The sequence below is a fragment of the Pediculus humanus genome, genomic scaffold (assembly GCF_000006295.1).
Source record: "Pediculus humanus corporis 1103172107733 genomic scaffold, whole genome shotgun sequence".
NCBI lineage: Eukaryota > Metazoa > Arthropoda > Insecta > Psocodea > Pediculidae > Pediculus > Pediculus humanus.
In genome coordinates, this window is record NW_002987336.1 from 61,275 (window position 1) to 76,159 (window position 14,885).

Genomic DNA, 14,885 nt, shown 5'->3' on the forward strand with positions numbered 1-14,885 from the left:
AATCATTGTTACTATTATTATTATTATTATTATTATTATTATTATTATTTATAGTTTACCGGTAACATGATCGAAATTTTCGATGCGATGACAGAACAAAAGGATGATAGAAAAAAAAAAAATTTTTTGTTATGTATTCAAACCGCGTTTTAAAAATATATTCACATCAGCAAATTCATAACAGTGACTATTGTCAACATGTTACTTTTTTTTGTTTTGTATTATTATTATTATTTTTTATTTTCATTCGACGTTATCACGATTCTAATAACGATGAGAACGATTATGACGACTACGACGACGATAATAATGATAATAATTATTATTGTAATTAAAACGACGACGACGACGAGAACGATAATTTTTTAAAACGAAAATAAATTATAGAACGCAATAAAAAAAAAAAAAAAAAAAAATTTGCCTCGCCTTTCTTATTTCGCAATTGATAATCAAGCAATCATTAATGAGAGATAACAAACAAACAAACAAACAAACAAACGACAAAAAAAAGAAAAAAAATTCGTACGAAACGTTCTAGAATAAAAACAAATAATAATAATAATTTGAAATACGTACGTAACACACATAAAATTCGTAAATACGCCGCGTAGGTTATTATTATTTTTTTTTTTTAAATCACGCGTGTTCATAAGATAAACATAAGCGGTATTAAAAAATAAAAAATTTTAATCGATCTCTATTATTTTCAATGAAAATTACGTATTTAAAAAAAAATTTAATTATATAATTAATTATTATAAACAAAGATTTACATTATTATTATTATTAATAATAATAGTTTCGTGAATAAATATTAATAATAATAATAATAATAATAATAATAATAATAATAATAATAATAATAATAATAATAATAATAATAATAAATAAATTTAAATGAAAAACGGTTTGGTAATAGTTGATTGCCGGTGAGTTAACAACAAGTGGTCATTATGTATTATTCTGTTGTTGCATTTTATTAAATGGATCTCTTTTTTTTTCGATGATTATTATATGTTGACCTTTTCGTACGAATTGAATAATAAAATTAAATGAAAAAGTTTTGTCATAAACGTCTGTCTTAATGAAAAGAAGAAGAAAAAAAAATGATTCGTAGCGACAGAAGAATCATTGAAGAGAGAGAGAGAGAAAGGATTTGGTTTTGAATAAAACAACAAGGAAACATTTTATTTAAAAATCAAAGAACGTGCATTGTAATAAAATCAATAAGAAATATCATCATCATCATCATCATCATCATCATCGCAACGATCAACTTTTGCACAAACTGTTTGATTGTCAGTTTTAAAAAAAAAAAAATTTTTTTTCTTCTCAAGTGCGTGCGTGCGTGTGTGTGCGTGTGCGTGTGCGTGTGTGGTAGTCAGTTAAAATAAAAGATATGAAGATTTTTGTGTGTTGTGAGTCACCCTCCCTTATACTAACTGATGAATTCAAAAACTTTCCTTTAACAGTTTCTCTCTTCCTTTCTCTCTCTCTCACTCACTCTTTCCATTACATTTTCTCTCATACCATTCTTGTACAACACTTTTACCCTTTCGTTTATTGTCTTTTCATATATAATCCCCTCATTCTAATTCTAATTCTAAAAAAATATTATTAGCCTTCGTTTGCTTTTATCAATAATCAATAATTATTGTCCAAATCATTCATAACCGCGTAGTATTTCGTTATTGTTGTTTTATTTTCCTTTGTGCTCGTTATCATTTCCTTTGTCTTCTAGTTAATGGTATTTCATTATTATTTAAAAACTATTTAAAAGACATTTTTGATTTTAAAAAAAAGGAAAATTAAAAAAAATAAATAGGAATTTAATCTTTGATAGATGGATTAAATGAAAATCGATCAGAGTTCGTATCAATCCCTCTCTTCATTCATTTTCTCTCTCTCTCTCTCTCTCTCTCTCTCTCTCTCTCTCTCATTTTTTTTCCTTTTCTTATTATTATGCCTTTGTTTGTTGTTTTTTCCATTTTTTTTTTTGCCTGCAAATTTTTCAAAATTAAAAAAAAAAAAAAAAAAAAAAGTCGAGTATCGATGAAGAGTATATTTAACAACAGCAAAATTCGATTATTATTATTATTATTATGCATTTTTTTCTTCTTATTTTTCAACCCCAAAATAAAAATAATTTCTCGATTATTTAACAAGTTTGAACCCTCTGAATCCGAGTGACGTCATTTAAAAGTATACAAGAGATGTAAGATCGTGTTAGATCTATTGATTTTATTTTATTTTGATTGATTAAACCCTCCCCCGCCTTTTCTCCCCCCCCCATCCCTACCTCCCTCGCATTCTGCCAGACTATAAATCAAGTTTTAACTAATGAGATAATCCATTCAAAGCAACGAATGAGAAATTTATTCTCTGGCACATTTGTTTGCAAAGCTTTTTTTTTTTTTTTTTTCCTTCCCTTTTCGTCTGCTGCTTTTCGCCACTTTTTTTTTGTTTTTTCCGGTTAATATTTTTCCTTTTAATAGTCGAAAAGTTTTTCCGAATCGTCGTCATCGTTATTAATAAAAAAAAAAAAAAAAAAAAAATTTTCTTTTATATAAATTCACGAACTCGAAAGAGTAATAATAATAATTTTTTTAAACATTAATTCATTTAAAACTTGTATTATTATTATTATTATTATTACTTCGCATTGCATTGATTGCGTATATCATTTGATATAAAATCTCATTAACAGGTGGAAAGATTTTTGGGGTAATTAGGTAGTAAAATAATCAACAAACAAAGGCATTGTTACTACAATCTTAAATGTGACACCGTATATACGAAATTATTATGCGTTTAATTGCTGCCAGGATACGAAACGAAAATTCACGTGACATCCTCCTCCTCCTCCTCCTCCATTTTTGTAATCTTATGCCATTCGAACGAACCTATTATTATTATTACAGTTTTTTTTTTTTTTTTTGAATTAAAAATTGAAGTTTTATTTTCGTTTGGAAAAGTAATTTTATTCGATAGGCTCTCTCTCCCAATAAATTAAATGATTTACAAAAATAAAAAATAAAATAAAAAATCAAAATTTAAAATCTTTTAAGGGTGGAAATAAATGATGAAAACATTAAAAAAAAAAAATTTAAATATAAATAATATAAAATCGTTTTTCTTAAAAAAAAAGCAAAGGAAATAAATGTAATTATTCTAAAGACTATGATAGAATGCACACAAAATTCATTTTCGATTCTTTTCGGGGAAATTTTCCTCTTTTTTCCTACGGGATATAAAAAAAAAAAAAAAATTAGAAAAAAACCTGTTTCCTACAATGTTTTCATTCATTAAATAATATTTTCTTAGGTTGTCACATAATCGACGAATCATTTTCTTTATGAAACCCATTACGGAATCTAAGAAATTAGTTTTTTATTATATCTGGAAGGCATTTTAGATTTCGATTAACCGTACCACCACCACCACCCCTTCCCTCCCTTTATTGGAAATTTTTCTTTTTTCTTTCCTTTCCTTTCCTTTTTTTTTCTATTTAAATTTGAAAATAAGGGATGGATGGATGGATGGATGGAAGGAAACGTTCGTTCTTTTTTAAGGGGAAAACTTCCCCACCCCCCCGGGGAGATATGTTTAGTTTTAGGTAATCTCTCTGAGCCTCTATACGTTTTTTGTTTTTTACATTTCCTCCCTCATTTCTCGTACTTTATTCGCTTTTCCATTTTTTTAAATATTTGATTTTTTTTAATTTTTAGATCTCACAACTAGTGCAAGACATACAAAGACTGCAGTCTTCCATCAGTAAATTACAAGAAAATTCAGCGACTCAAATAGCTAGACTCGAAGAAGAATTGGAACAAAAAAGACAACACATAGCACATTTAGAAGCGAGATTAGATGCACAAAGAGATTATGATGAAGTTAAAAGAGAACTTAGGTAAAATAATATTTTTTTTGTCAACGAAAGAATAAAGAGAGAGAAAGGGGGGAGAGAGGGGGGGAAAAGGGTTAGAAAAAATTGATTTAGTTAGTAAAAAAAAAAAACCGGTAGGAAGCTATATATCTCCCTTTGAACATTCAAAAGGAAAAAAAAAAAAAATACCGGAGGTTTGAAAAAAAAAAAACCCCCACACACACACACATTTCTCGTTAGTCTTGTGGTGTGGAACACATTTTACGTCACGACAACAAACGACAACAACAACAACAACAATAATCGTTCGATTGTTTTTTTTTTTTTTTTATTCCCTTAATTTAAACATCTTCGAGAATTAAATAAATAAATAAAAAAAAAATTTTAGTTCAATGTTATACGTTTTTTTTTCTTTTCAAAACGAGTAAAAAAGGAATTACGGTTGAATAAATTTACATGGAATACAAGTTTTATACAATATCCGGAATAAAAAAAAAAAAAAAAAAAAAACGAAATCAAGGTTTCGTCGAGTACTAACGTACCTAAAATGATAATAATATTTTTTTTAATGTTCGAACGACGAATAAACCTTGATTATTCATATCGGAACATTACAATTTTTTTTTTTGTGCGTTTTTTAAACAATTTTAACACTTTTTTTTTTCTAATAAATGAAATTATTCTGCTCCCACGATTACGTCAATAATAATAATAATAATTTTTTTATTTATATTCGTTTCGTCTACGATACAAACAAACAATAACGTATGTTTTCAATATAAAAAAAAAAAAAATTTAATTTTTTTTTTTTTTTTTTTTTTACTACTCTTACTTAAAACTTTAATGTGTATATACGACAACATTAATTGCACAAGAAAATTTCGATTTAATTTAAAAAAAAAAAAAAAGTTACTTAATTACTTAGGAACATTATATTCTTGCACCAGAAGACAAATAATTTTTAATTACGTAATTAAGTAGTTTTTACTCACACGGAGCGACATTAATTTTTTTTTTTTTTTTTTAAACTTATTACTATTGTTTTATTAATATTATTATTATTATTATTAATTATTATTATTATTATTATTACTAATGTTTTTTTTTTACGCGTGAAATTTGCAATTAAGACTCACGGTTTTTGATTTTTCCTTTTTTTTTCGCTTCCCATAAAAATTCGTTTTGCAAATTATTATTATTATTATTAATATTCGCGATTTCGATATATCGAAATATTGTATAAATATTACTAATAATAATAATAATAATAATAAATGAAAATTATTTTAATGGAGATTAGTTTTTTTTTTTTTTTTTTAAATCATGCGAGAGATTAATTAAACTTAATTACTAGAACGATAAATGCAGGATGCGGTCCTGCGCATTGACGAAGTTTTTGAAATAAATTCATGACTTTTGAATAATGATAATAATAATAATAATAGAAGAATAATAATAAGAAGAGGAAAAGAAAAAAAAAATTTTTTTTTTTTTTTTTTTGTTATTGTCTGATGTTTCCCAAGTTAATTCTTTCAATTTATCACAATTTACAAGATTCTTATTAAGAATAAGAAGAAGAAGAAGAAAAATGATGAAATTGGAATTGTTTGAGGGGGAGGGGGAAAAATGGCGGGTAGGTGAAGGAGGAAGAGAAAAAAAAAGAAAAAAATTCATTAGCAACAATAAACAATTCTGGGTAAATTTCATTTTGAGAAACGATAATAATAATAATAATAAAAAGAAAACGTAACCGATTAAATTTTTTTTTACGTTCACGAATATCATTTATACGGATTATTATTATATTCAGGTGGGAGGGGATATAATGTAGAGAGGGAAGAGAGGGGGATTGTCGTGTTAATAGTATCGATAGATTTTGTAGGGAAATCTCTGGATTTATCATAAAAAAGATTTGAAAAATAAAAATAATAATAATAAGACTTTTCGTTGTTAATAATTATTAAAATTTAATTAAATTCAATTCGAGAGTGAAAGGTTATAACTAAAATTGTTATTAATTAGAAAAAAAAATTAAGTTAATGAATCATTTTCTGCTATTATTATTATTATTATTATTATTATTATTATTACGTGTGTTTAAAATGGCGGCCTTAATAATTATCGCCGCCGCCGTCACCACCGAGTTTTGAATTTTCCGTTTTGAAAATTATTCTAATGTTATTTCGGTAAAAAAAAACAAAATTAGTGTACTTATTTAATTACGTCACAAGTCGATAATTACCCGCCTGTTTATTATAATTATTATTATTATTACTACCATATACTACACAATTTGTGGTAAGCATAATAACCACGTGGTAATTGTTGTAAGAAAAACTTTACCGTTTATATTGTTTAAAAAAAAAAAATTGTAATAGGTTTTGATAATTTAATAATAATAATAATTTTTTTTTTTTTTTTTTTCAGTTTGCTTAGATCAATTGAAGTACCTTCGAACGAGTCCGGTGAACCGAAAACGTTAAAAATGTTAATTGTTGAGCGATCCAAAGCGATACATTTGGAACAGCAACAACAACAACAACAACAGCAGCAACAACAGCAAAAATCAATCGCTCCGGTTTTACCACCGCCTAAAATAAAATCGCCCGAACCGCAAAAACTCGAAGAAATACCAATAAAAACGGAACCCGTGTCGGCGGAATCGGAAAGTCGTGCCGAAAGTCCAAACATTCAACAACAGCAAGATGAACCGGAAACGACGGAAGAAGTGGAAAAGGAAGAAGTCGAAGACGATGCGAATCATTCGTCTCCGAGGAGTCAACAAAGCGCACAACAACCCGTGTCACCGAACATGCAAAATCAACTCCATTCTTCGACTCCATCGCTTCAATCTCCGTCACTGAGGACTCCGACCCCTCACGATAGTTACCTTAATGGAAAACTCCCGGACGATTGCCACAACAACAATCACCTAACTCAAATAATGAACAATCAAAACATGTTAACCAACGGTTTAAATTTAAATTCTCTAAATAACAATATAATTAATTTGAATCATCATAACTTTTTAAGAAATAGTGATATGTGCATGGATATGAAAAGTCCGTTCCGGTTCGACGAACACAGGTATAGATTCGGGGACGATAACGTCATGGTGGGAAGGCTCGGTGAGAGTTTAATACCGAAGGGCGATCCGATGGAGGCGAGACTCCAAGAAATGTTGAGATACAACATGGACAAATATTCAACGCAAAATCTCGACACGTTACACATTGCGAGAAGAGTTCGCGAACTCTTATCGATACACAACATCGGTCAAAGGTTGTTCGCGAAATACGTGTTAGGTTTAAGTCAAGGCACGGTATCCGAACTGTTAAGCAAGCCAAAGCCTTGGGATAAATTGACTGAAAAAGGAAGGGATAGCTATAGGAAAATGCATGCGTGGGCATGCGACGAAAATGCAGTATTATTGTTAAAAAGTTTGATACCAAAGAAAGGTGAGTTTGACGCCATTTTTTTCCCTTTTTTTTTTAATATTTATTTTTAATCGTTTAACGAAAGCCATTATAAAATCGTCGTTTTCGTTAAAATATTTTATCAGATTTTTGGGAATGCACACCGCACCCGCCCCCGACCCTCACACACCCCGCCCCCCCGCCCACGAAATTATAATTAAAATAATAATTTGAAATTTGGGTTGTTTTTGTAAATACGGTTGACAGTTTCTCTTGATTTATTTAAAATTTCGAGTTTTTATTATTATTATTATTATTATTTTCCTTAATTTTATTTTATTAATAAAATTTATTCTCATTGATCAGAAATCAATTAGTTTTTGTTTGTAGTTGTTTGTTTTGTGTGTGTGTTTTTGTGTTTGTTGTTCGATTGTTTTATAAAATAATTTATTTACTTAATTTTGTCGGTGACAATTAAATTTCCGATCGGTTATAATAATAATATTAATTAATTAATTAATTAATTATAAAACTATTGAATTGATTTTGTCGTTTTGTGTCGAATAAAAAACAAATTTTTTTTTTTTTTTGGGGGAGGGAGAGGAAAAGTATGACGATGAACCTTTTCGAAAGGTTTTCACTTAAGAGAGAAAGAGAAGGGGAAAGGGAGGGGAGGGGGGGAAAGAAGCGGAACAAAAAAAAAATTATTGATTATGTTTATCCTTTTGTGTCGGTTTAAACTATTTGTTTGCGGTAAAAAAATTTTTTTTTTTTTTTTTAACGTAAAAAAGAATTTTTTGTTTATTTCATTTGTTTAAAAAAAAAGTTAACTTTCTGAACATTCAGAGAGAGAGAGAGAATATTTTAAAAAATTAAATCAAACAAAACCCCCAAAAAAAAAAAAAAGTAAAAAAGTAAAAAAAAAAAAAAAAAATCGGTGGAGACAAAAAAGGTTTATTTTTCCATTTATTTCCGTTTTGCCATCTCTTTTGTTTTTTTTTTTTTTGCCTCTTCTTTGTAAAATATAGAATATATAATTTTTTTTTTTTTTTTGATTTAAAAAAATAATAATAATAATAATAAAACAACAGCAAATAACAATTGAGTGGAAATTATCAAAAAAAAAAAAAGAGAAAAAAAGGTTTTCGGATGAACGAAAAAGGCACAAAAAGGAAACATTCCTTTTTTTTTTTCAAAGGTTTTGATTTTTATCATTTGGCAAAAAAAAAAAAATCTAAAAAGAGTTATTTTACCCTTTGACCCCTGTCCTCATCCTTTCTGTCTTTTACTCTCTCTCCCTTTCTCTCCCTCTTTCACTTTCTCCCGGTTTTTTTTATATTCAGACTCCATGAATCCTTCATTCGCCCATTTCTCTCTCTCTCTCACTCTCTCTTTCCTTTCTATTTATCATCTTTTTCTTTATTTCATTATTTCTGATATTAACCAAACAAAAGAACAAAAGCCATCACCGGAATCCAATGGTAAAATCATCTGGAACCGATGGAAGGCTCGGTATTGTAATTCATAAAAATTTATACATGCATACTTTTTTATTTAACTTTCGCGGTCGTTTATCGATTTTTTTTCTTTTTGCGTATTATATTGATTTTTTTTTTTTTTAACCAAAAAGTTATTTAAAATTATTTTTAAATGCGTCACACGCACTCACACGCACATTCACGCAGTATATTTAAAATTTTTTTGAAATAAACTCTCAAACCGCACGTCATAATAATTATTTTTAACTTTTCTGCTTTTGCTCCTGGAAAATTAAAGAATGACGTAACGATTGTTATTTTTAAATTAATTTAACTTCCTTATTTATTATTATTATTGTTTAACGTTACGACAATAATGTTTTTAAATTTATGGAAATTGACGTTAAATAATTTTTTTTTTTTGGTTCAATTGAATACTCTCCATAATACATTTTATTTATTTAAAAAAAAAAAAAAAGTCGTTATATTAATTAAAACCAATAATGATAAATATTTCTTGGTTTGCCCCCCCCCTTCCCCCCTCTCTCTCTTTCTCTTTACATCTCTCCCAATTTTTATTATGTTTCATACAAAGAGTCTGTTGTTGTTGTTGTTTGTGTCCCTTTTAGGTTGTAAATTTTTTTTTTTTTTTATAATAATATGCACGATATGACGATTTAATGGTCATAGGTGGTTTTTAATCTTGCCACATACGTAACGTTAGTCTGTATAAAGAGAGAGAGACAGAGAGAGAGAGAGAAGACAATAAAAAAAAAAAAAAATTTTTTTTTTTTGTAAATCTAAATATTTAAAATATTGCATTCTAGTGAATGTGTGTGTGTGTATGTGTGTGATATTATTAAGAATTATAATAATATACGTCCGGCCATTGTTTCCTTTTTGTTTTATTAACAAAAATGTCAACTTTTATAGGGGCTTTTATCCCATTTTTACTCTCTCTCTCTCTCTCTCACTCTTCCTACATCTCCGTTTTGCTAACCCCGGCGTGCGTGCGTTACGTTATTTTTCCCGACCCTTTTTTTTTTCCAACAGTTTATGGTTTTATGAATACGATTAATCAACTTTCGTCTTTTGTTCTAAACTCTTCATTAAGAAATTATTGTCTTTATGTTGTTGTCTTACTCCCTCGAAAAATGAAAAAATTATTATTATTATTATTATTATTATTATTATTATTATTATTATTATTATTATTATTATTGCTTTAGTGACTCGGACGAACGAACGAACGTTAATAGTCTGTCGGGTAATAAATTTACACGAAACAATTTATATTTCCATAATTAAATAAATAAAAAATTAAAAAATACTCGCACAAAATGTTTGAAATTCAGGTTAATCGAACAATCAATCAATCAGTCAATCAATCTAGTAATAAATAAATATAAATCGTTTGTAAAGTTTCGAGAATGATCGTCGCTAACAATTTTCTAAATAAGAAATAATATTATTAATAATAATAAAATTCAATCGGAAAAGGAAACCTTTCTCTCTCTCACTCTTTCTCTCTTCTTTCTGTGTCTACTTAAGAATAAATTTTGCGGTGTTAAAACCTTAAAAACCTTTTTTAGTTCGTGACGAAAAAAAAAAAAAGCTTTTTTTCAAAGAGAGTGAGAGAGAGAGAGAGAGAGAGAGAGAGAGAGAGAGAGAGAGAAAGAGAGAGAAAGGAGGGCGTTAATGTTAACGCGCTTATATTTTCGACCGTGGTTCAAATAAAATTGACCACATTTGTGTCAAAAAGGTTTTAAATTGTCGACCTTTGAACTGAGGTTAATTACTCGAAAGCAGACGACAGCGGTAGTTGTAAATTCGTTCAATTTTATAAACGATTGATTAATTGTCGTTTTATTTTGATCGAACGCGATACAAATTCATAGGGCGAATGTGTTGTTGTTGTTTTTTTTTTTTTTATTGTTTCGGTTCGATTCCCGATCAAGTGTTGAATTAAATATTATTATTATTATTCAATCGTTAAATTTAATTTAATAATTAGATAATTTTTGATTTATTAATATCCGGTCGAGATCCCCTCCCCCGTCTGTCTCTCTCTCTCTTTCCGACTTCATTAATTTTTACGTATAAAAAAAAAATAAAATTTGATAATAAAATGAATGTGTTATATTAAAAAACGATTAACACGTTAATAACGAATTTATTCAGTTCGCGAATCGATTTCGATAAATCGTAAAAAAAAAAAAGGGGGGGGGAATAATAAAATTTAAAACGGAAATGATTATTTTAAGTGTTAAAAATAAAGAGGATGAAAAAATTTAAAGGAAATTTGTGGAAAAGGGAAATTCGGTTAGGTATTATCGGCATCGGTTCGAATATCCCGGTTTTTATTTCAAGGGGGTGGTGGTTTTCGATTGTTTTGTTTTTTGTTTTTTTTTTTTAATTTCACACATTCTTCATTCATTCATTCATTCATTCACCCGTATCCGGAATTTATTCACCTTCGAACGGAAATACAAATCAAACTGGATTAACTCAATAGATTATATTAAGTGATTAGAGAAAATAGAGACTTATTGCAAAGAAAAACCAATTCCATTTAAACACTCATTAATTCTCAATGTTTCCATCGAGTTAATTGCCTTTGTTTTACAATTATTCAATCAGAAAAGGTTTTATTTTAAAATAACATTCATTAAAAGGGTTTTTAATAGAAAATATACCAATTCTTTCTATTTCCTTAGCACTCACACACCCATACACACACACACACTCCCCCTCTCTATCTCTCTGCCTCTTTTCATTTCTTTCTTCTATTCCTATTCCTCTCTCTTTTCCCTACCACTTCTTTCTTTCATTCCTCTCTCTATTCATCATCGACTTCCCTTTTAACTCCCTCCTTCCCTCCTCCCTTTTTTGTTTTTTATTTAAAGAAATTACTTTTTAAAGAATTTGATAGAAATTTTCTTTTGTTTCCGACTCTGATTAACCGCAATTTTTTTTTTTGCATCATTTTTTTTTTGTGAACTTTTGACTTTTGTCATAATCATCATCATCATCATCATCATCGTTTTTAAAATTTCATATATATATATATATTTTTAATTATGTTAATTATTATCATTATTATCTACATATAATTTATTTATTATTTATCTATTTGCATATCTTTTATTTAATAATGTCGTATGTGTGTGTGATTGCAGGGTATAATTTTAAAATGTCAGATGTTTGAAATGTTAAAAATTTACCAGGTTAATTTTTTTTTTATTGTTGTTATTATTATCATCATCATCATCATCATAATCATCATTATCGTGATTCCAAGGACTCCAGGTTTATTTTCCAGGTTGATTCGAATATTAAGAAAGAAATAATAATTAAGGTACAATTAATAATTAAATTTTTTTTTATTTTTATTATTATTATGGCACAAAGAAAAAATTTGATGTGAGAAGGGGGGAGGGGAGGAAAGGGGGAGGAGGATAAGCGGTCGGTAAATATATACTCGAGGACAATTTTTCAAATGTCAACCGGAAGTAGGTTTTGTGTGCAAGAGTCAAATGAGTGACTTTTTGACAAATTGTTTTTTATCATATAATTTTCTTTACTTTTGGCTACTTTTTTTTTAAGTATTCACGTGAATTTTATTTTTTTTAAATTTCTCTTTTTTGGGGAGGATGGGGGGGAAAGGAGGATGTAATTTCTCATTGGTAATGAGTCAAGTGACACTTTAAGTTGTTTTCTTTTTTTCTAAAAAAAAATTATTTTCTCAACCGTTTTGATATGTTTTTTTGTTTATTTGTTTCCTTTTTAATTTTAATGCCCCCCGCAAAAAAAAAAGAAAATTTTTTTTTTTTTAACCGTAATTTAATTTTTCCTACCGCCGCAAATTTATCATAAAAAAAAATGAAACGAAAGTTATTAAAATTAAAATTAAAATAATAATAATAATAAAAGAAATTTACGTTTGAATGAATGCGTAGAATTGTGACAGACTTTGATAAACACGTTTATTTAATGGAAAAATAAGAAAACGTATATGATGAGGGATGAAAAAATCGTTGAGGGATGATGAAAGGTAAAAAGGAAAGGAAAGGAAAAAAAAAAGGTAAGGGAAAAAACCCTCGGGGTAGCGGCGGCGGTGGCAGCGGCTATTTGATAAAAATAAAAAAAAATTTTAAATTTCAAAAAAAATAAAAAATTCCGGGACTCGGGGAAAAAAAAATTAAAAAAAAGGGTAAAGTAAACCCCAAACTCATTTGCACTAAGGAGGGATTCCGAATGAAGGAAAGGGTATGAAAATAATAATAATAATAATAATGAAAGGATGTTAAAGGTAAGAAAATATTTGAAATTATATATATATATATATATACACACGCATAAACGAAAACGAGAAAAAAAATATTATTATTATTATTATTATTATTATTATTATTATTATTATTATTATTAATTTTTTTTTTCGGTTATAAATTCATTCGACCGAATCCGGTTAAGCTCGAATGAGTTTTTTTTTTTTTTTTTTTTTTTTTTTTTCATTTAATTTTTATCGGGAAAGCTTTCATTTTATTAAGTATTATTATTTTTTTTTTTTTTTAATTAGAAAGTTTTTTGATTAAAATTTAAAAAAAAAATTCATTCAAGATCGGGTTGAGTGAAAAAAAAAATATATATATATATTTTTTATGAATACTCTCACGTTAGGGACACGATGATGATGATGATGATAATTATTTTTTTCTTAAATAATAATAATAATAATACAATCGTTTTTTAAATGCAATTACGAAATCGGGGTCGTGTAAGGGTTTGTACACGACTAAAAAAAAGGCAAAATGCAAAAATTTAAATTGAAAGAATATGAAAACGGAAATGATTCCGATCATGGTGGCACCCCTGAAAACCGTTATTTAAGCACGCGAGTGAGGTATGAAATGAACCCTTAAGAACTCAGACAAGTACGTGAAACTTGTCGTGTTCAAGAGTAACAATAACAACAACAGCAATAATAATAATATTAAAATGAGTTTTTTTGTATCGCGTCTTAAACTTTATCCCGAAATTTTTTTCAAAATATTATTATTATTATTATTATCAAAAATTATAAGGCTCCAATGGGGCTACTTTAGACATTGTTACCAATTTAGAAAAAAACCGATCGCGAATGTTTTAAATAAATAGAATCGATCAAAAAAAAAAAAAATAATAATAAGAAATTCTCGGTGTTGTCTTTTTTTTTTTTTTTAAATCATCTCATTTTCACGTCACCCTCTTATCGTTCGTTCGTTCATTTCCGGTTGAATCTCTCGTCAATTATTTCCGATTAAAAAAAATTTTTTTTTTTTAGGCGTAACTTTTCAAAGGACAAATGACAAGAACCTTTTTTTTTCTCTCTCTCTCTCTCTCTTTTTATTCGAATATCAATTATTTTCTTGTCACATTTGACTCATATTCAATAATTATCATTATTATTATTATTATCATTTACAGGTTTAAAAATGTCCCTTATTTAAATCTTTTTTTTTTTTTCGTCTTTGTCGTTCCCCTTAAATTTTTTTTTTTTTCCTTTCCCTTTTCTTCTTTCTTTTTTCCTTTCTCTCTCTCTCTTTCACTCTCCTTTCTTTTTTTTCCCTACTTCATCCACTTTTAATTGAATCTGATCTGATAGACATTTTCGCTTATTTATTAAATCTGTCAAAATGTTCCTTTGAGTCATTGTTTTTATTTTAAATTTGAAAGACGTTTTTTCCTTTTTTTTTTCTTTCCTTTTTTTCCTTTTTTATTATTATTATTATTATTTTTTTCTTTCGTTAATTCTCTTTCAAAATTTAAATTTTTATTATTATTATTAATTTTCTTTTATTTATAAATTTATTTAACGAGAATGGGGAGGTAAAAAAAAAAAAAAAAAAAAAACGTTTTTTTTTTTTTTTTTTTTGAGGGAGGGGATTTAACAATGAAATCATACCCATATTTAACGCCTGAAATTGACAACGATTGCTTTTCCCCCTCTCTCTCTCTCTCTTTCTCTCTCCTACAATTTAACTTTTTTTTTTGCCCTTAATTTTGTTGTTGTTGTTGTCGTTTTTTTTTTTTTTTTAAACATCGAGAGTTATTATTTTTACC

At 27.6% G+C, this 14,885-nt stretch overlaps 2 protein-coding genes across 2 annotated transcripts; both read left to right on the forward strand.

Annotated features, from left to right (window-relative positions):
* Positions 1-3,355: 3,355 nt before the first annotated feature.
* Phum_PHUM322010 (uncharacterized protein) lies at positions 3,356-3,914 on the forward strand (the record flags this gene model as incomplete). Its single annotated transcript, XM_002427435.1, has 3 exons — positions 3,356-3,385; positions 3,526-3,555; positions 3,729-3,914. The coding sequence occupies 3 exons, from the start codon at positions 3,356-3,358 to the stop codon at positions 3,912-3,914; spliced, it is 246 nt and encodes an 81-aa protein (XP_002427480.1).
* Positions 3,915-6,061: 2,147 nt separating this feature from the next.
* Positions 6,062-7,679, forward strand: Phum_PHUM322020 (uncharacterized protein; the record flags this gene model as incomplete). The annotated part of the gene is made up of 3 exons (XM_002427436.1): positions 6,062-6,072; positions 6,314-7,344; positions 7,669-7,679. 3 exons carry the CDS (start codon positions 6,062-6,064, stop codon positions 7,677-7,679), a joined length of 1,053 nt encoding a protein of 350 aa, XP_002427481.1.
* Between the last annotated feature and the right edge of the window lie 7,206 nt (positions 7,680-14,885).